Consider the following 21,559-nt stretch of genomic DNA (forward strand, 5'->3'; position numbering starts at 1 on the left):
CATACCATTTAGTACTGTAACTGTTTCAGCTAAACAAACTCCCAACACATGAAATGCATTTGAAAAGAGTTTTATTAACTATTCTTTTCAGATTTTACAAAAATATGACAAAATAAATTAACAGAAATAAATAATCCCATTTCCCAGTCTTTTTCTTTAAAAGAGCGTTTTGTTTTTTCTCTTTTGTACATTGGAAGAGCGTTTAATGTCGTGTCAGTGAGGCTGTGATGAAAACATCTGGCTTTTGAGGTTAAGGTCGGGTTTTAATGAAGCTGTGTTGAGAACCTCACCCGTTCACATCTGACTCAAATTCCAGAAGGTGACGCGTTTGATAAATCCACTTGGTTCAATCGCACTGATTTCCTGTTAAAGAGGAAGAGGCTTCCTTTGAGGGACGTCACGGCTCGACCCGATCAAAGCCAGCTTCTGTGACTCAGGCTCATCAAAATCCCTCATCTGTTCTAAATTTCCAGCTGCCTTGAGTTTATGATGAAAAGAAATTATTTTGCTATTTGTTGCTTGAACAGGAAAAGGTGGAACTGTACATAAAAACTTAACAGCTTCAGCAAACAGCCCGATCCCAGCCTTCTGCTAAAACACGTGTACAGATGATGATGACGAAGGGACTCAAATGCATCATGATGTTCTTCATCCCTGAAATCCAAATGCAGCAAACTGGGAGGGTTTTTTTTAATAAGACTGAGCTCAGCTACATTGTAACATCTACATCTTGTTTATGTCGTTCCACCGATTTCCTTTATTAATTCACGTCCCAGCCTTTTAACAACACACACAAAGACAATATATTCCTCTCATCCCGGGAATTCCTATTTTACATTTATAACAAACAGCGTCCAGAGAAGTTAAAGAGAACACGCTTATACTGATGCTGCAACATGGTTTACCCTCTTGTGATTTTTTTTTCTGTATTGCATTAAATCTTTTTTTATTTATTCATTTCAAACTGGTCTGACAAGGCAGAGGCAACAATAAGACATTATTTCAACAGGTTCAGTGAAGATTCTCCATAAATAAATAAAAAAAAAGAGAACTGAAGAAAGGCGGATATAGATGTGCTGCTCAATGTCGATCTACAGTATCTGCTTCCGCTCAGTGTTATTGCCAAAGTGCTTGTTGGAGGTGAAAGTGTGTAAATGCATAGTTAATGTTTCCATCTGTTAACCCACAGGACAGTTCAGTGGCACCTGAAACATGTAAAATGTGTGTTTTACAGTGTAATGACTCCACCAAGCATTTCCCTCTAAACCTGTGCTGCTGCTGCATCCTGATGCCCACAGAATGGTTTTATGGGTAAATGTTTATTTTTATAAGCTTGCACCACCTTCTGGAAATCATGACATAATGACTTACTTTTTGTATAATGATGAGTTTACATAAAGTTAACTGAACAGATTATATAAATGATAATAGAGTAGTTTGCAAAAGCTTTCTTAAAAGCCTGTTTTCAAATTTTAGGGTTCTGTAAACAAAATAAAATGGCAACTGAGGCATAACACTCCAACAAGATCAGGGAATACATCTTTACTTTTTTGTTTTAACAATTTTCTCCTTTCTCTCTTTAGTGTCTAAATCTATTGTAGAATACTATACATCTCAAATTAAAAATCAACCTGAAAAATACTACATGTAGTTGAAAAAATTGTAAAAGATGCAAGTAATAAAGTGAATGGAAAAAACTGGTACTGTACTGTAAAAACAAAATGTATGGTCAGTGTTTAACAATCAGAACTGCTAAGAGCAGAGATAAAATAAAACGTCTCCCTCCACACTTATTGACAAAGTGTAAAAAAAGCCTTAAAATAAAAATTATTTATCTTTTATTCCAGTAGTTTACTGAGAAAAATACTAAAATCTCACTGATAGACATCAGTAATAAAATATGAATGATTTCTACTTTGTAGTTTTTAATGTTTTTGGACTTTTGTTTCCCTGGGGTATTAATATGGTGTGACACAAAGATCTTTTTCCTCTTAGTTATAGGGGCAGGTGGAGGATCCAAGTTAATCTTGCCACTGTTCAAAGAGACGACAAAGGTAATGGAGGCAAAAATTTAAACAAAAATCTCCAAAGCTCATTTAGTAAACTGCATCTTACGATCATCAAGTCTAAGAACAGAAATTATGGAGGAAAAAATACTTTTCCTGTCTTTTTAGCCTTTTTGGCAGCAAACATTCTAGTTCTTGAAACAAAGAATGAATACTATTAGATACAGTGGAGGATCTGTGATGCTGTGGGTCCGTTTTACATCTAATAGCCTTGCGAACTTTGCTAGATTGTGTCATGAACATTAAAATACAACAAACATTTTGTGATTTCTGCAGGGAACTGGACGTGTCAGAAGACGAGCTAAGTGCTACTGAAAGCCTGCAGGGGGCGCTGAGGAGATCAAAACGTTTTCTTCTTCATAGGAGATATCTAAGATTAGTCTTTTTTCTATAGCTTTTACTGTGGGATTATTCAGCTTTAGGGAAAGATTAATTCATTTCAAAGCTTCATCACATCAAGAGAGAATAAGTGTGGAGGGAGCAGTGGATACTAAAAACAAAAAGATTTTGTGTAACATACTGTAATGTAATGAATCAGACTGGAATCAAGCTTCTCGTTGGGGTTTAGTGCAACTTTCTTCTCTTTACCTCCTCACACACTCCAGTCAGATTGGAGTGTGTGAAACGGAGCGCCATCTGTGTTTACCCGGCTCACTACAGGCATCATCCATGCTCCACTTTCCCAAACATCACCTTCAGCCGCTGCCTCTAAATTTCTCCTGGGGAAAATGTCGGTACAGGTGATTTGAATTACTAAGCTCTTTACTTTGTGATTTTTTAAATCTGTTACAGAAAGGGAAGGAAACTGAACACTCAGACATCACCTCTGCTTTCAAAATAAAGCTGGTGATTTATGCTGTGACTGCTGAGAATCATTAAAACACTGACTGATATTGCTTTTCTATTTATTACAAAAGAGAAGGGCCCAAAAATTAATCACAATAAAAAAAAGAAAGATAAAATATCTACTTGTGTTGGGAAGGATGAAGTCTGGAAATCTTTCCATGTTTGTTTTTAACCCCTATCCTTTCACAACTGGCTTATTATTTGTTTATTTTTTTCCGCGTGAGGCCACCAAGATCCTTACAATTTCTGACTAAAGGAAATCAGGAAACATAGCTCTCTGCTTTAAAGGCTTAAAATAGTCGAAATGCAGCTCATGCATTTCTTTACGTATTGCAGACAAGGAAGAATTTGAGTGAGTGTGATTTAGTCGGTCATGACAGAAGGACTTGTGTCTGTCGTACAAAGCCAGATTATTTTTGTCTCTCTGCAAGAAACCTGACCGGAACAACAGTCATCTTCCGTCGGATTCATCTTTTCCTGTTTGCTTCCCTCTACACAAACAGGAACTTTTCGGGCCTTTTCTCACAGTAAAGCACATCAACTCCGGCTGATATGTAGTTTTCCTCTTCCAGAGCTGCTAGATTTTTGAACTGGCCAGGTCCAAATCTGCAGCATGTCCGTTCTCAGATCCCTCCCCCGGAGGAGAAGGGATCTCGTCGGGAACACCGTTCAAGTCAGAGCGGGAGGCTTGTCTTTCCGACGACATTCCGTCTCCGGGTCTGGGCGGCGGAGCCCCGTTCACACACGCTCCCCCTTCGGATTTCCCAAAGTTAAACAGTTTTCCAGGGTTGAAGGCCTTACTGGGTGACTGAGAACGCTCCTGAGAGCTGCTACTTGATGAGGATGATGATGATGATGCTGCGGCTGTGTTGGTGCTGGCTGCAGCAGATGCGGCAGCAGCGGCAGCAGCGGCGGCTCCTTCCTTCTTGTTCTCGGGTGACTTGAGGAACTTGAAGCTGAGGAACCCGGGGAGTTTTGGCTCGCTGCCGGTGGGCGACTGCGGGGAACGCGCGCCGCTGGAGGAGAACTTACTCTGCAGTGGGATGATCTGCTTCAGCTTCATCACGTTGTTGTTGCCCAGCAGGGAGCTGGGCCTCTTGGGTTTGTCAGAACCGCTGGCCCCGCCTCCTCCACTGCCTCCAGAGCGAGATTTGCTCCCGTGAATTTTGTCATGGTGGTGATCCCCAGACGGGTCACCTTTGCTGTCATCCCGCTCCCTCTCCCTGCGCGCCATATGCTCCGCCTGCCTTTGCCTCTCCTCTTCCTCCCTCTTCCTCCTTTGCAACTGCTGGTAATGCTGCTGTGCCTGCCGCTCATGCTTCTGCAAAGAAGAGAAAAAATAAAAATCACATTAGGTGTTTACTAGGATCAGCACTAACTAACGCTCTGCTCATATTACAAATCCCCTCACTGCAGGAAGACGTCTGAAGTTTTTCTTTCTATGTCCAGCTGTAAACCTTTTCACTTTCGAAATTTAAAATAAATCAGGTATAAAATAAACATTTTCCCTCCACATAATACCAAAGTACTGGAGTGAAGATGCTAGATGGACCTCAAAAACCCCAACAAATTGCTTCCTCCTTTACCTTAAAAGCCTCCCTTCGCTGGTAATCCAGTTTCGCCATCTCCTCCATGACCCATGTAGGAATGTCAGGAATGGCCACATGGATGATGTACTTCAGGAGGATCGCAAAGTGCTGAAAGAAACACATTTAGAAGGAGATTCCTGCAGTTAATGAACCATGTTTGAATTAGATATTAGAAAGGATGATAAAGCCTCAACATAACATTTACTTCAGGTAATTTCTGCACCAAAACCTGTGGGCTGTGAACTGTCCTCCTGGTTACGCCTGACTTCCTAATCAGGCCAGGACAGAGCTGCAAGCTGTTCTTGTCTTTCAGATACAAGCAGCCACAGCGTGCAGAGCTGACCGAGCTAAAACTAAAGAATACTGACTGGAGCAGCAGCTTAGGAATATAGAATTTATAAGAGCAATTTCATTATATTATGTCTGAAAAGTAATGAGATTTTACTTTTTTAAAAATTTTTATTATATATAAAAACACCAAATAAGGTGTAATATGGACATTTAGGAAGATATATTGGTAGAAATGATTTATTATATTAGGGTATAACACTGTAGAGCATTGATTAGTCCTTCCCTATAATCACTGTCAACAGGGATCAATAGCATCTTTTAAAGTGGGAGTGTGATTTAGTTAAATGAAGAAACATCCAGAAAAATGCATTAAAAAATAGTTTTGTACAAAAATTATTTTGAGTTATTTTAGCAATATTTTTTTAAACATAATTATTAGAATCATATCAAGACTTGACCTTTCACCACCCACAATAGGGTTTCAACCACACCTTTGGGAACAACTGCATAAAATAATTTTAAAATGTTGTGCACATTTTAAAGTCTTAATTAGGAATGTGTACATTTTCTGTGTATTTATAAAAAAAGTATTATTTGACTGGGTGATTTAAACGCTGTTTGCTCTTTGGTACCTCCAGGATGACAATAGAGATGATGGCCATCTCCGGACTGAGCCACGGGAAGAGCCGCTGCAGCTGACCGCACTGACCAATCAGGTAACAGTTCACTATGATGGCAATCAGGCCCATGGCTTCCATCGCCGTCTGAGAAGAAATAATTTTAAAAAACTCAGTCAGCTCTGTTGTTTCTGTTTGCAAAATTTTTTACTTTTATAAAAAATTTTATGCAATTTGCAAGTTAAATAAATACTATCATACTTTAGCTCTGGACTGAATGAGCCTCACCTGCCACTGGCCAATGCTCTCCACTCGGAGTCCGAACGGCCTCTGCAGCCCGGTGCACAGCTTAAAGGCATCGCTGCGGATCTCAATGATGTTGTTGATGAGCGCACACATGGCCGCCAGAGGAAAGGCAGAGGAGAAGAGAACCACGTAGCCAAACTGGACAAACATCTCCTGGTAGTCCTGGAAGGTGTCCTAAAAAACAGGTGAGACATTAATCTCTTTATTTGCTATATAGATAAAGTTCTTGGTGACAAAGTTCTGAATATTTAGTGATATTGATGAATTGTCTGTGCAGCTAAAATATGATTGTATAATATATGAATGTATAATGAGTGAAAGTGTAAAAGTGTTGTTTTAGGAGCCAAACAGGATTTTTCTGTTTGAATTGATCGACAAAGTTGACACCAAATCTGACACACAATCACATAATCTGTTAAATTAACAATCATTTAATATTTTTAATCTTGTTCAATACCTTCAGTCTGACAGAGACGGCAGACGAAACTGAACCTAGATGACTAAATCAGACATAATTGCATGATGGACTGAAACACATGTTGTTTAATGTGCACTGTCCCTTTAAGACATCTAAAATAAATAACAAACCAAAGTAAAAACTACATTATTAACACACTGCTCTCCCACAAAAGAAATCTAGCATGTTGCACTAATATTTTGAGAACCATACTTTTGTCAGCCAGAAGGAGGCGTACCAGTCAGACGTGTGTTCATAAAGAGGTTTTCACATCCAACGCTAACACACCTGATTCAAATGAACAGTTAATGACCAGGTTTTTGCAAAACTTGCGGACATGCCGAGAGAGCAGTCTGACCCGATTCAGGTGTGTTAGAGCAAAAGTTACAGGACAAATGAAACTTGAGACCTGGAGTTACTGAGATCAAATGTTTCATGGAGCTATAATATATTTTTAACATCTTTACATAATTTGACTTTTATCATGTTTTCTCTTTATTGAAGCTGCAATATGTAACTTTTATAACAAGTGCTTTTTAACATATTTGTTGAAACTGTCACGATGAGACAGATAATCTGTGAAAAAAATCAAGCTTCTCTGCCTTCTATAATTTTGTGGTGATCTACAAAAATACAACGCTTCATCAGGAACAACCAATCAAAGCCAGGAGGAGGATCTTAGCATTGTCAATCACTCTCATGTATGCAATGCTCACACCTGCTATACTACACCTGATTCACCACCACAGAGACTGACAGGAATGCTAAGACTAGTTAGCATGGCCACCAATGAGAACAAATAAACAGTTGTAAAAGTAAGTTGCTTCTCTGCCATTAGCACACTGAGCAGCACATGCAGGATGGTGACTGGCAGCACTAAGAACCTCCTTCTGGCTCTGATTGGTTGTTTGATGTATTTCTTCAGATAACAGCACTGGGAGGAGGTGGAGGAGCTGAAACTTTTCACAGATTATCTGTCTCTCATTAAACTGTCACAACATGCTGACAGTTTTAACAAATATGTAAATAAACATATTTTTGTACAAATTATATACTGTACCTTTAAAGATCCATTTATACTTCATTGTTTATGGTTTTGTTTGCTAACCAAGCTTGACTTGAATGATAAATTTCCCTTTGTTGAGTGAAAAATTAATTAATTCACACCACAATTCTGATTCCCATTCAGTTAATCTTGTAATGATGGAAGATGAGCTGCAGTAAATAAACAATAACAGTAGCGTAACATAATGGTGTTGCTGGCAGACTGCCTGACACTCTGACAGATTTCTGGTTGTTATTGCAGGACCTGAACCTCTACAGCACATGTGTCAAACTCAAGGCCAGGGGGCCAAATCCGGCCCGCCATAACATTTTATGTGGCCCTCTAAACTCTAACGATGCATTAATAGAACCGTCAAGATAACAGGATTTAAATATTATTTTATCAATCAAATCAAAGCAGCTTTTACCTGTATGGTGTGAAAAAAAATTCAAAAGCAGAGACAGCTATTTATTAATATTTTAACAGTTTGTTAATAGGTTTTAGCAATACTTTCTGCCACAACCAGTATGAGATTCATAATCTCATGTGGCCCAAAATGAGGCTCAGTTTGACAGCTGTGCGTTCTTACAGCGTAGGTCTGCATGCAGCTCTCCATCTCAGCCTGAGTTAGCGTTATGCTCTCCGTCTCCTCCGGAGGATCCATCCATGACTCCCGTTTGGTTTTAGGCTCTGTCCTCTCTACGCTCTGGCCTCTTCTTCTGTGACGCAGTGACGCGGCGCCGTCTGAGGCAGACGGTGGCAAGGCGGCGCTGCCTCCAACGGCTGCAGCGGCAGCACTGAGCCCCTCGGCGCCACCCCCTCCCGAGTCCTTCACATCATGGATTCCATTATCGTCGTCGTCATCGCACATTTCAAACACAGAGGCCGGGTCCATTCCTTTCTCCACCATGGTGGGGCTCCCTTCCTCCAGGAAGCTGTTTTCCATGGGGGCTCCACCACAGGCCGGCCTTCTGTCCACCTTCAACACAGCAGCTGTTGTTATTTTTACTCTCAGAACAAGTTAAAGTTCATCTGACGCTCCACTCTCTACCTTCTCTATAAAGCTGACTTTCCTCAGCTTCAGGCCACAGTCTATCACGTTCTCCTCCTCCGTCTCTCCTTCGCTGAACCTCCCGCTATCAGCCTCGTCCCGCTCTCCTCCCTCCTCCTCATCAGGCACTCCACAGCCGCCGTTCAAACACTTCTTCTCCCTGCGAGGAGTTAAATGAGCGGTTACATTGTCGGGCAAGCTGAGAGTGTAAGCAGCTCGCTGGAGCTATTCTCTAAACGTCTGACAGGAATGAATCATAACAGCAAGCGGCACAATGGTGGAGGAAAATGGAGTGAACCCGAGCAGATGTGAGAGTAAATGATTAGTGTCAGTTACTCATCTGCACAGTATCGTTTCATTTGAAACATGAGGGTCCAAAGTGTGGCATGAGGGCCATTTACGGCCCCTGGCTGCAATTCAGGAATAATATAAAGTTAAAAACATGTTCATTTACACTCGCATGTGAAAATGGCTGCAAATAGATGCACAATTGTACCACTGGACATCTTTAAAAAGCAGAAGTAGAGCCTCCTGCACAACCAGCATGAATGTAGCAAGTAGTTTCTGGATGGTAAGTCAACAACAAAACACTTGCTTCACTGGGGTTGCTAGATGATTTGTGATTATACATTCTGGCTCACTTTTCAGACACCAAAAAATACAAATGTATTCCCAAAACTCAGTTGGATGTTTCTTTTAGTACTTGAGCTGTTTTTAGAAGCAGCTGAGACATTAATGGGAGTACAAAAATGTGCAAATTATGAATTTCGCCTAACACATCCCAAAATATTCATCTTTACATAACCATACTTTTTGCCTTCTTTTGTAAGGCCGAAATCTATGCAGTTGCCTAAATCCTGCTTTTATTCCTCTGAAGTGACTACGTTTTTGCTATTTATTTTTCAATAAACACCTCACATATATTTATTTTAATATATGTCAGAATTTGTTTTGCAGATTTTGCAAGACAAATCTGCAAAACCCTTCTTAGGTTTTAGCTCTACAATAGTTTACACATATCTTGTCCACAAAAGAAAATCTGACTGCTTAATTTATTCAATTAAAGTACTATAGTACAAGTTCTTATTAGAAAATATGAAAATTCTTTTGGCCCTCAATACCTTTTGACTTGACAATTTTAACCTGTATGACAAATGGTTTGGACCCGCTTGATCTAAAAGCTAATTTTGATGGAGCTGACCTTCGTTCTGTATTCCCCACTCCAGGTCTCGTGCCCCTCAGTCCGGGTCCAGGCACGGCCGGGTCCGTTGGCAAGGCCTGGACCTTCCCGGCCGCCAGCCGGGCGTATTTGAGCAACACGGAGAACACCAGGTCCCACACGGCTCTCATTGACAGCTCCCCCAGCTTATGGCGCTCGTACAGGTAAGGCTGCAGAACCTCCTTCACGTTCTGAAGGAATTGGCGGATGATGAGCAGAGTGGCCAACATCTGGCAAGAAGAGGGAAAACTTTTGTTTTTTTACCAAGAGAGGAAAGCAGAAAACAAAAGGAGTATTCAAGGTGTCAGATAAAGGCAAGAGCTTTAGAAGAAAGAACAGGATACCACCATTAGGAAAATTCACCAAATCTAAAATCAATCAAAAGACAAACCATAGCAAGTAGAACATTTTTTTGAATGCCATTAATTTTTTGTGTTTAATTAAGCACTTAAACCGGTCAGAAAACAAGAAACTTGTCTGATGTTTTAATTTTTGCAAAATAAAACCTTTGTAGTTGCAACTTATTTGTTTCAGATAATGCTTGTTTCCTAATCTGAGCAATAAAACCTCAAGAAGTAAAACAAAAATGTATCCAAGATTAAGTATTATTTACATCGAGGGCCACTATGGGGCCCACCAAGGTGAGAGGGGTGGGAGATATGGACTTAGAATATTATCACAATATTTTGTGGTACAATTTTGATATTGGTTTTAAAGAAAGATGATAACCAAATTATTACTTACAATATAGCTGTGAATGCATTTATTTAATTTATTTCACTAAATTGAAGACATGGTGAATGATGTAATGTAATGATATTTGTTGATACCGTTACAATTTTCTCCAGACAATGGAGGAAATTGTAAAACTAATATTTCAGATAATACTGTCATTTTGATGAGGTTTTGTTCAACATTAATTAGAATTTATGAAGAAAGTCAGAATTTAAAACAATGAGAAATTTTTTACAATTGATAAATGATACCATAAATGCCCACCCCTAGTCAGAAGTTGTCTGAAAAACAGATAATCCACAAGTTACAAAAGGTTTTGTTTGAAATATGTATAAAAATCTAAATTGCATTAAATCTCTGGGATTGAAACAGGCTCCACAATACTGGTAAAAGACTGGTAAATCTTGCAAAAATACTGCTAAAACTGCACTAAACTGCCCAGTAATACCGGAATTGTTTTACTCATTCTGCAATATATATGTAAACAGAAATGCTTACATAGATAAAGGCTCACACTGTATGTATGGTAACATTGTTAGGGCAAGTGCAAAGGACAGCAGACTAAAGCAAATTAAGCCTCAATAAATTCTTGACAGGACTTGGATACAATGTCACATCCAGTTTCTAGGAAACTGAGGAAAGGAGCTTTTGTCCTTCTGTTGATACCAGCTGAAACAGCCAGAGCAAACACCAGCCAGTCACAAACAGAGTTTAACAAAAGAGCTGACTAAAGATTTTCACGTATATTGTTTTTACTAAGAAGTTTTCTGTTTAATTTTAGAGTCACAATAAATTATATTTTCAGCTTATTTCACTTTCTGCTTACGAGTTGTTGGGCATAGACTTCTTAATGAGTTTAGCTCAACAAATATTGGAATAAAGTTGATTGTAGAGACAGGAACAAGGAAAACTATTACCAATCCAACTAAGGAAGCAACAAGATCTGCAGACTGTCAGATGTTGCAGAGAAATAAACAAAAATGCAAACAAAAATGACAAAAAGGAAAGATCAAATTTCCTAAAGGCCGTCACAAATATGGAAACAAAGTGGAAAACATCTTCATACAGTGACCTCAAAGAAGAAAGATCAAAAAGGTTTGATGCTATACGATGCAAGAAACGATCCTGGCAAATTTGTAGACTTTTGTTCCAGCAGCTACAAAGAAACAGAGGCTTCAAGTACAAGAATACAGGAAAACATCCAAAACATAAAGCAACACTGAGGTATTGGCTGGAGCTGATGAGCCCGTCAGAAGCTCTGAAATCTTTGCCACAAAATGTCTTTAGTGTGGACACTGTTACTGAGTAACAAAGCTACAGTTAACCCAAAATTATTCACACCTCTAGAAGGTTTAGATGTAGAAGGAAATGAGACAGGTCTTGTCCTAAAAAAATAAAATACTGCAAAAAGAGTATAAAGTTTGGAAAAAGTATTTATTTTGTTATATTTCAATAAAAAATTGCAAATTATTCACACCCGTCTCAATAATCAAAGAAAAAACTTTTTTAGCTGTAGTTATAATGCCTGAACAGATTTTTGCCTTGTGCTCATGAAGGTTTATCTTTAGTTATGACCTTGCCATCAACGATATCAAGTCATGACAATGGCAATGCTTTTCAAAAATCTAAAAACTACTTTCAGTCAAAACACGTTAAAATAATACCGTAAGCCTTGATCTGTCAGGAGTATGAATAATTTTGGGCTTAGCTGAAGCAATTTTCAGATGTTTTAAGATGTTTAAAATAAATTCAGAGGAAGAAAGAAGCAACAAGTAGCTATTTAAAGGAAAACGTATTTCCTCAGACATCCTCAATGTCTCAGTTCATTCAGGCTGCAAGAGAGCAAGCCTTTAATCAGATAACAGGAAGGTTGAATGGATTATCGGTAGGTTTAAGGGGTCTCTGAGATAAGGGTCTACCATCTTCAGTAAAAAGACACAAAAACTGTAGGCACATATTTAAAATCGTTGCATCTTTAGCATTAAAGTTTCCCCGCACCAACAGACAAACCAGAACAAAGCAGAGGTGACAGAGTGAGACAAAATGGACCTTCAGTCCCTCCAGGAGTCAACAGAAGTCATACTTTAGACTTGAGCAAAGCCCTGAAGAACCAGGGCACTGAGACCACAACCATCTGGATCTTGAAGAGGACGTAAGGCAGCAGATTTTCCCGGACCTGCCGCTGCAGACTTCGTAACAGAGACAACACCAGCAGCATCTTCCGCACACAGACAAACATGGATGGATGTGTGGATGAATGGGCATGGATGTCAATGCGAGGAGACAGACACAGCAAAGCATTTAGGGGATAAAATGATGCTAGCACACACTGTGTAAGCCTGTGTAATGCTTGAAGCAAATATACAGTCGTTTCCTACCTCCTTCAGACGCTCCATGTCTTTGAGGTAGAATCCAATGTAAAAAAGGCTGAGATAAGAATTTACAAACTGAAACTGAAAGAAAAACAAAAGAAAGGTGAGAACAACTGATTAAATACTACATGAAAAAATTAGACAGATAATTTACTCACAAGAACCATTTTGATGATGAGATTTTTCTCATAGGCACTCTGGAGTCTGTAGTTTTCTACAGAATGGAGGAGCAGAATGTGTTAAGCTCAGGAAACATCAATAGAGCTAATTGTATTGTGTTGACCAGAAGCTGGACTCTCACCCATGTCGTTGAGCCAGCAGGCGATTTTCCTGTACACCTCGTCACATGCACTCACAGTGATAGCAAGCATGATTGTAGGGATAAAGCGAGCCAGGCGTGGCATTTCCTTGATCCCCATCACAAACTCCTGCAACAAAAGACATAATTGTTTGATAAATAACTAAACATATTTATATTTATATAAACATATATAAACATATACATGTCAATAATAATATATTTATCTTTTTTGAAACAAAAGTTTGATTATTACACAGTTTTTATTATTTTAATTATTTTAAATCATTCATCCATTTCACCTCTCAGTCTAAGCTATCAAAGTTAGAGGGTAGGGCTAGTTTAGTTTCAGTCAAGATGATTTGAGGTACATGTACAAATGCATCACAAAAAACTATAATATCAATACATTTATTTTATTTAATTTAAAAAAGTGAAATTCATACAGATTCACTACAAATAGTCCTGTAATTCCAGCAATTATTAATTTTGCATTTCATGAGATACAGCTTATGATAAACCAAAACCTAGTTTCTCAGAAAATCTAAATATAACAATCAATAAAAATTAGTTTTACTAGAGAAGCATTGTCATAATTATAATTATGTCTGTGAACTATATAATGTATCATGTTTTGCACTGGATTCATTCATTCACATTACAATTCATTGAGCTGTTCTTGTATTTGCAGGTTAAACAGTCAGATTTTAGATTATTTGTGATAAGCCAGAGTGACAATTTAAATTATCGGAAGGGGAAATTGGCCATGAAATAATAAAGTATTAGTTTAACAATATCAACTTATAATTTTATTTAATAAACATCACTGTTAATTATGAGATTAATTAAATATTTAAATAGCTATAGGTAAATTATTTTCTCCTTTTCCCACATTTTTAGTTAATCCTTAATTTATATCTAAAACATTGGCACATTTGACACTTCATCCACTGCTGAACTACAACATCAATCTTCAAATTCAGCTACAAAACTGCAGCTTACCAAACATTTTAAATTCTTAGCACGCAGCTACTGCATTTAAAGTAGCAAGTAACTAAAGAAAACCTGACCTGCAGCTCAAAGCAGATGAGCATGACGAGGAAGACAAAGCAGAGGCACAGGATACAGATGGGCAGGCTGACCAGCCACCTGAACACACGCCTGCGCCACGGCGGGTAGTAAAACTCCTCACATCCCGTTACGGGGCTGCAGCGCTTCACTCCCTGCACACAGAGAGTATTAAACAACTCAAAACAGCAGGGAGTCCCTATGGAAACGGGGAGGAATAAAATCCAGTTCCTCTCACCCGAAACTGAGGCCGCGGCTCCTCCAGTGATTTGGAGGGCGTGTCCAGCGTTCCCCATTTGTACGCCAGCTCGGCTCCCCTCCTCTTCCACCGCTCCAGGAACAGGGTGGCCCACACCACGTTGAACAGCGCAAACACCACGCAGCAGATGTCACGGCTCGTCTGGGATACACAAACAGGCGCGTGTTTGTGGCAGCAAGCAAGCGGCGGTGTCTTCCCGTTAATAATTCAGGCCACCAAATGTTGTGTTCTCACCTGATCCGACTCTGTGAGCATCCACAGCACAAAGCCGATCACAGCAGGATACAACATGGAGGTGGTGTAGAAACCCAGCCAGGCGAAATACATCGCTATCTTCACCCCAAAGTAGTCACAGATGTCGTCTGTAAATAATATAAAAAGAACAAGCTGAAAAATGAACTTAAAGGTTCATAATTTTTTTATTCTGAATGCTTTAATTTAAAGATTTTAAGCAAAAGTCATTTTCATGGAGTGAATGTTGGATGGACGGATGGAGGAATATTTATTTAGATACCTGGATGGATGAATGAATAATTCTATGAATCTACGGACGGACGGAGATAGACGGATGGAAGGACAGACGGAAGGACGGAGGGATGGATAGATAAATGGATAATTGCATCCATCCATGGATGGATGGATGGATGAACAGATGGACAAAAAATGGATAAAAGGATGTATGGTTGGACGGATGTATGTTTGTATGTATGGATTTATGGTTGGTTGGATTGATGGATGGATGGATGTTTGTATGTATGGTTGGATATGTGGACCTGCTGACCTAGCGGCTGCTTCTCGCAGACCGCCTGGACCCAGGACTTCATCAGATGGTTGAGGATCCTCTGCTCATGGAGAGGAAACACCTGCTGGATCACTCCTCTGGCTCTCAGCTCTGGGACTGCAGAGAGGCGGTTACAGACCGTTAGAGACAGCAACAAACACAAACCAAAGAAATAAAACAATCAAATAACCCTAAACCTACTAACAGCTTCAGCTTACTGATTGGCTGGCCCTCCAGGAAGCTGATATTATGAAGAACCTCGCCATGCTTGGCACGTAGATTGTCCAGCCAGTATTTGATGATGGTTTGTCTTTCCTGCAACAAGAGAGACACACATGAATGCATGAACTCCCTTCACACATGTGCATAACAGAACTTAAAAGTTAATTTTATATTGGGTTTTTGCTTTTTCAAAAAAACAGAAACAGAAGTCCCCTCTTGGCAGGTTAGATTGATAGAACCTTGTTGGTAACATTGGTGTGTAGGGGTGTCTGTGTGTGTGTGTGTGTGTGAAAAAGAGAGAGAGAGAAAGAGAGAGGGTTGCAGACTGACCTGTGAGGTGAAGAAGCACAGCTCACTCTCAATGTTCTCGTAGATGTAGTCCTCTTCGCAGGAGAAGCTCCGTGCTCCTCCACCAAACTCCGGCTTCACCCCTTTCCTCAGGCCCATCTCCTCTGCACCTCGCAGCAAACTGCAACAACATGAATGCAGTTTTATTCCCTCACTTTTTGTTTCAGATCTGTGACTCGTCATTTTCATCTCAATCTGCTCTGGTTAAATCTCCTTTTGTTACTGATTGCCTGCACATCCCAGAACTCACACACTGAAATGACCCTCGAGCTTTTGCATTCTGTTGCAACAAAACATGTAGGCGGAGGGAGCAATACTACGAGTGATCTCATAGTAACAGCAAAGCAGGAGTGTTTCCTTCCTTTCAGAAAAAAACTATTTCAGCTATTTTAGGTCAAATTTGACCAACAAAATGCTGTTAAAAAATTCATTATTTTTCACCAAGAACCCCTTACATGTTACACTAAGACTCCATCCATAACATCAAATATCATCCTGAACAATATGGGCAATATGGATTTAGGATTTTATCACTTTATATTGTAGTATTATTGTGAAAGCAATAACAATTAGAATTAATTACATATTTTTAGGTACATTCATAACTCCACAAGCATAAATACTGTTCTTGAAAAACATTTCTATTTAAAGTAAGCTTCTTCAGGACGCCACTTATTTAAAGAAATGTGATTTGCATCACTAATCTACACATGGAGACTTTATCTAAACTTTATTTTTGAATTTGTTGATTTTTTATGCTCTCATGGGAAAATGGGAGAAAATAATAAAAATAACATTTCAGTCAGATTTTGTTTTACTTTGAAATGTATTGTGACAACAATAAATCAAAATTCTTATCATGCCAGAAAAAACAGCCCTTTTTAAATCGATATTAAGGAATTACCGACTTAAAACAAGCACGTATAGCTCTTTGAAATGTTATTTGTAAGCTTGTTCTGTCTTATTTCAAGTGTACTAATATATTTGCACTAGAAATTAGACAAAAATATTTTGTAAGGACTAGATATGTAGGCTCTCTGGTAACAAGCCATCATAATCTCACCACAGTTAAACAGAGATTAAAAATGACAGAATACTGCATTCTTTATTCAACCTAGAAGATCTTTAGACAAGATCTTCTACTGAGATTATCCTTGTTCTGGCAGATTCTGCATGTCGTGGTGTTGTAGTTTCTCTCTAGTGGGACAGTCAAAAGCAAAAATAATTGAGATGGCTGAATTCTGTTGTCATCAAACATGAGTAATGGTTTTGCACACTCCTGTATTCATTCAGATTTATATGTAAATTTTAGTTATATTATTAAATCCTTTCAATAAGTCAAGTGGAAACGGTGACAATAGGGACAATGCAAAACCAACAGAGATTACTTCTTTCTCTAAACCCCTTGATCTAAGCCCCAGCTCCTCATTTTTTTCTATTCATGCACATTTTCTATCTGCTTTCCTCTCAGTCAAGTTTTCAAACTTCTATCAGTCTTAACCTCTTGTTTGCCTTCCATACCTCTTGCATCCCTTCTTTATGTCCTTCCTAAAGGCGTTGAGATGAAATTGCACTGCTAATAAATCATGACTCTCCCTCTTTTCCCCTGGAGGTTATCAGCTTCCATTGCTCTCCTCTGTATATATATATATTTATTCTTTATGCAAGCAAGTGGGAGTACAGCTTAGGTGGGCTTGTAACATCCATCTATCATGCAACTGCATGTAGTTGCAGGGGCGGTACAATAAAGTACAGACAGCGCCATGACGGATGACAATGAAAATGTAAGGTGCAAGCTGCTGTATCACTGCAGAATGCTGCAAACTTAGCTTATCTATCGCAATAAAATGGCTCTATCTACTTAAACTAAATGTTTAGTACAATTAAGGTTCATTCAGAACTTAAAGCACCAGCTATAGCCAGGAAACTAAATTAGATGCTCTCTTATTATTTCAATTAAACATTTTACCCTCTGTCCTCTGGTGCAGATAGACCTGGATTGAGTTAAAGGAAAATTGTGCACAAAGGTAACCTTGTAAAGGAGCAGAACTCTGCTGAGGAGGCCGTTGCTGCTAAAGCGTATGCTAATTTAACAAATGCCTATCAGACATAAAATGTGTAGTAATAAATCTCAGCAGAACTGGACAGCATGCTGTAAAATGCACAGTCAGAGCAGAGGAATGGGTAATAAATGCTGCGTCAGGGAAGGGGAACAGGATTTTTTTGTAGTAAGAAGTCACAGAGAAGGAGGAAGAAGACGTGTTTTAAATTAATGTTAATGTTTTCAATTAAAGGATTATTTTGTAAAACGTAAAATAATAAAAACCCTGAAGAGCAACATTAGCAACAATTTAAATCCTGACATTGTTCAATATTATTGATACCTCTATACCATCCATCCATCCATCTATCCATTCAACTATCAAAATATCAATCCATCTATCATCCAACCATCTATATAACTATTCATCCATCCATCCATCAACAGTCTGTATTTGGATCTTTGGCTGTTCCTCAGTGTTGCTATTTAAAAAGTAAAATGACCTTTGCAGGATGTTTGACCTCCTGACCCAATTCCTTGAGGAGTACATTAGTAAAATTTAAAAGCAAGACTGGTTAATAAACCAGTAGCTTCTTTTTGCTGCAAATCTCTGTTGACCGCTAAAACCTGAAACAGGGTCGTTATTCTGTTGGCATGCAAACACTGAACCAATCAGAAGATGCAGTTCCTGCCACAGTTTAACCCCACTCAAAGCATATGTCAGCATAATCCTCAACAAAGGCAGTTTTCCACTCTTAGGTTATTTTTAAAGTAAAACCCTCAGCTATCAAGAGAGGAGAGGCCTCAAAGAGCTGCCATCTAAACAAATAAAGCCTAGATAAAACTGACTCAGGATTCTTCCACCACTTTCCTGGAAACAGGAAAAATGAGACTCTACAGTATGAAGCACAATCAGTGTAAATACAGTTCAAACCACTTTACAGGACTTGAATTAAAGCTGCAGTGAGAAGCAGTTGAATGCACCAAACATCTTGGCAGTTTCACTAATGAAACTCTAAACACTGCTGTGCCAACTGTAGCAGCAGCTCAATGTGAAGCCATTAAAAAGGAAGTTTCAGCAATCGTCTACAATAACTGCATCTAGAACTTCTGCAGACAGACGTCATATGTAGCATTATTCATAAGCCATTTGTGCATAGTTTTGTTTGATATTAATTTTGTTATGGAGGAAAGTTAGATGAGTAGTTTCTTGTGTAAGTTCTGCAGAATGTGAATTAATGATTAATTCATAGTCACAGCTGAACAGCCTTTAGAGCACAAGGTTGGAGCAGTCAATCTGATAACATCTACAGAAAGTTTGCATCGTCATTCTGCTCGGAAAGGAAACATTTTAACTTAAAACTTTCAAAGAAATCCACAAATGCGAATGCACAGAAAACAAAACTAAGTTGTCTTTTGTTACAGTCAAGGATCTATAATATGAGATGTAAAGAGCCAATAAAATGCAGAAAAATTAAACACCCCTCACATGTTTTTAGTTTAATGATATTTATAACATTATTGACGAATAATTCAAGAAATAAAAGCTACAATAAATGCTTTAAAAAATACTATTTCAAACTAAGACCTCCAAAGCTCTGTTCCTGGCAGGTTTCTTACTTTTCATACGTAGCAGTGATGAAGAATGCGTAGACTCTGGTGTGCTTATGATGCCGGATTTGGATGATGAGCTCTGGGATTCCTAGCCGGATGTGGTTTAGTAGCCATAGCAACGTGTGGTCATCTGTAGTGTCTGCGTCAAAAAAAGAAACACAAATGAATTTTTCATGCATAAACAAGCAAGCTCAACATTATTCATCCATAGTTAACATTTACTCCTTTGTCTGCTGAGAATACTGAACAAACTACAGGAATTTATCCTGTAGTAATCATTTTCTAGGCTCAATAAGTCAGCTTCCTATATATATATATATGAAAATGTGATGAGAATATATACTGTATATATATATATATATATATATATATATATATATTGTTTGATCATGAACATAAAATTAATTAAAAAGCTTTTACTGGGAAGCAAATTTGTTCCTGTAAACCCCTGACTATTAATCTCATCTCAGCAATATGACTAAATATAAATGTCTTAATTTGAAGGTAGATTACAATTATATTGTCATTTTTAATTTGTTAAAGTTGATAAAGTAATTATAAAAAAACAGCAAGTTAGGGTTACACAGAAAAAGAAGAAAGCAGAAAAAGGAGCAGGAAAATATTCCATTGTGATAAAGTTCCTGAAAATGTGATGAGAATATTGATTATTAGTTTACATTTTCCTTACACTTTGCTTTGTTTACCCTGATACGTTTATTCTGAGTTTAGAAAACGTCCGATAAAGTTTAGTGAAGCAATCCATTATTTTCAGAAATGCTGAAACAATTTTCTTTAGTCAATTATTACACTTAGCAGCTGAATTTGAAAATGATAGAGTTCAAAATCAGCAGGTCACTCCTTGGGGAAAACCTGATCATTTTTTTTTAAAGTAGATAAATGTTTTTATTGTTGCCTTTTTTAAAAACCCAAACTTTAGACGTTGTGACATCTGTGTGGGCGTCTTTAAGCTTCTGACCTGCAAACGTCATGAGGACATCACAGTTCTCCGTGGGCACCGTTTTCATCCAAGACTTGTGAGACAGGATGTGTCTCCCAGCCTGCAGCAGACGCTTCCCAAACAACTTATCTGGAAGACAAAAAGAGACAGAGTGGAGGGGAGGGGGCAAAAGAAGGAGACAGTCACCATTTCAAAGTCAACATGTGTACAGATCACTGACATTTGGAACCTTTTTTTTCCAAAAGCTTGTAAAAAAAACTTCCAGCACACTGAGACAAAGAGACACATAAACACAAATAAAACCATCCTTCTCATCAGGACAGATTTAAATGTCACACTGCTTTGCTTCACAACACGGCACTGACAGAAATAATCCTGGCCTGCCAGGACCACAGGCTGTAAATTGTCTGCACTGTTTGAACTGTTGCGCGCACATATTTTAATACTACCCATGTGAGGACTTTGTATTGACATCCATTTATTTCACTAATGGCATTTCTGCCTAAGTCTGACCTTAACCTCACCATTCCAATAACTCCAACCCCTGACCCTAGAAATGGGTATCTGCCACATCACGACCAAGTTCTTTTTTTCCCCATAAGACCGACTGGTCTTCAGAAGGTTGGTAAATATCCCAGAAAATGTCCTAAATAGGCAACAATAACAAGTACACACACACACAAACACACCCCCACAAATAGATTCAGCTCGATCAAAGAGACCAACTGCTGTGATTTGTCAGGGCTGTTTTATGCCCTGAGCTTCCAGGAAATTTGTCAAAAAATCTGAATAATGAATTACATTTTGAGGTTTGGAGAAAGATTTGATGGTTTATATTTTTACTAATTATTACAAAACCATACATTCAGTTCATTTGTACAGAACCTTGCAAAAGTATCCACACCCCTTGAATGTTTTCACATTTGGGAAAATGTTCCCAAATGTATTTCATTGGGATTTTATTTGCTAGACAAAAGCAAAGTACTTTTGTGAAATAGAATGAAAATGATACAAAACTGTTTTCACCCCCCTCATTTACTATGATACCCTTAAATAAAATGATCTTCAAATATAACATAATAAGTAATTATTTTTCCACTGATTTAATCTCAGTATAAATCCAGATGTTCTGAGAGGTTGTATGCTCAACAAGGAATATGATTTTGGTTTTTAAGCACTCACAGCATACATACAAACTGTACAAACATATACAATTTAGAGAAAATAAAAGACGACAAAGAACAATATGTATGTATTTGCAGTCTTTTTTTTTTTTTTTTTAAAGTTAAATGCAAGGTAACCATCTAAAAGACTTGGACACAGGTTAAAGGTTTGTCTTCCAGCAGACCAGTCTCCTTTAACATATAGCCAGAGCT

The 21,559-nt window shown here is 38.4% G+C and overlaps 1 protein-coding gene across 2 annotated transcripts in view; it reads right to left on the reverse strand.

Moving 5' to 3' along the window:
* Positions 1-54: 54 nt before the first annotated feature.
* Positions 55-21,559, reverse strand: part of ano8b (anoctamin 8b) — a 42,910-nt gene continuing 21,405 nt past the window's right edge. The window contains exons 2-20 of one of the 2 annotated variants that reach the window (XM_028028298.1): positions 20,202-20,312; positions 19,232-19,364; positions 15,553-15,691; positions 15,219-15,315; positions 15,001-15,117; positions 14,454-14,581; positions 14,199-14,360; positions 13,963-14,115; positions 12,896-13,022; positions 12,753-12,808; positions 12,601-12,675; positions 12,306-12,440; positions 9,470-9,717; positions 8,269-8,428; positions 7,807-8,196; positions 5,698-5,889; positions 5,425-5,556; positions 4,499-4,609; positions 55-4,233 (exon numbers count right to left, since the gene is read on the reverse strand). In XM_028028298.1, the coding sequence (XP_027884099.1) occupies positions 3,490-4,233; positions 4,499-4,609; positions 5,425-5,556; positions 5,698-5,889; positions 7,807-8,196; positions 8,269-8,428; positions 9,470-9,717; positions 12,306-12,440; positions 12,601-12,675; positions 12,753-12,808; positions 12,896-13,022; positions 13,963-14,115; positions 14,199-14,360; positions 14,454-14,581; positions 15,001-15,117; positions 15,219-15,315; positions 15,553-15,691; positions 19,232-19,364; positions 20,202-20,312 (3,410 nt within the window). In that variant the 3' untranslated portion in view covers positions 55-3,489. The remainder of the gene's footprint in view (positions 4,234-4,498; positions 4,610-5,424; positions 5,557-5,697; positions 5,890-7,806; positions 8,197-8,268; positions 8,429-9,469; positions 9,718-12,305; positions 12,441-12,600; positions 12,676-12,752; positions 12,809-12,895; positions 13,023-13,962; positions 14,116-14,198; positions 14,361-14,453; positions 14,582-15,000; positions 15,118-15,218; positions 15,316-15,552; positions 15,692-19,231; positions 19,365-20,201; positions 20,313-21,559) is intronic. The other variant, XM_028028299.1, reaches the window with a different exon arrangement.

The sequence above is a fragment of the Xiphophorus couchianus genome, chromosome 9 (genome assembly GCF_001444195.1).
Source record: "Xiphophorus couchianus chromosome 9, X_couchianus-1.0, whole genome shotgun sequence".
NCBI classification, from domain to species: domain Eukaryota; kingdom Metazoa; phylum Chordata; class Actinopteri; order Cyprinodontiformes; family Poeciliidae; genus Xiphophorus; species Xiphophorus couchianus.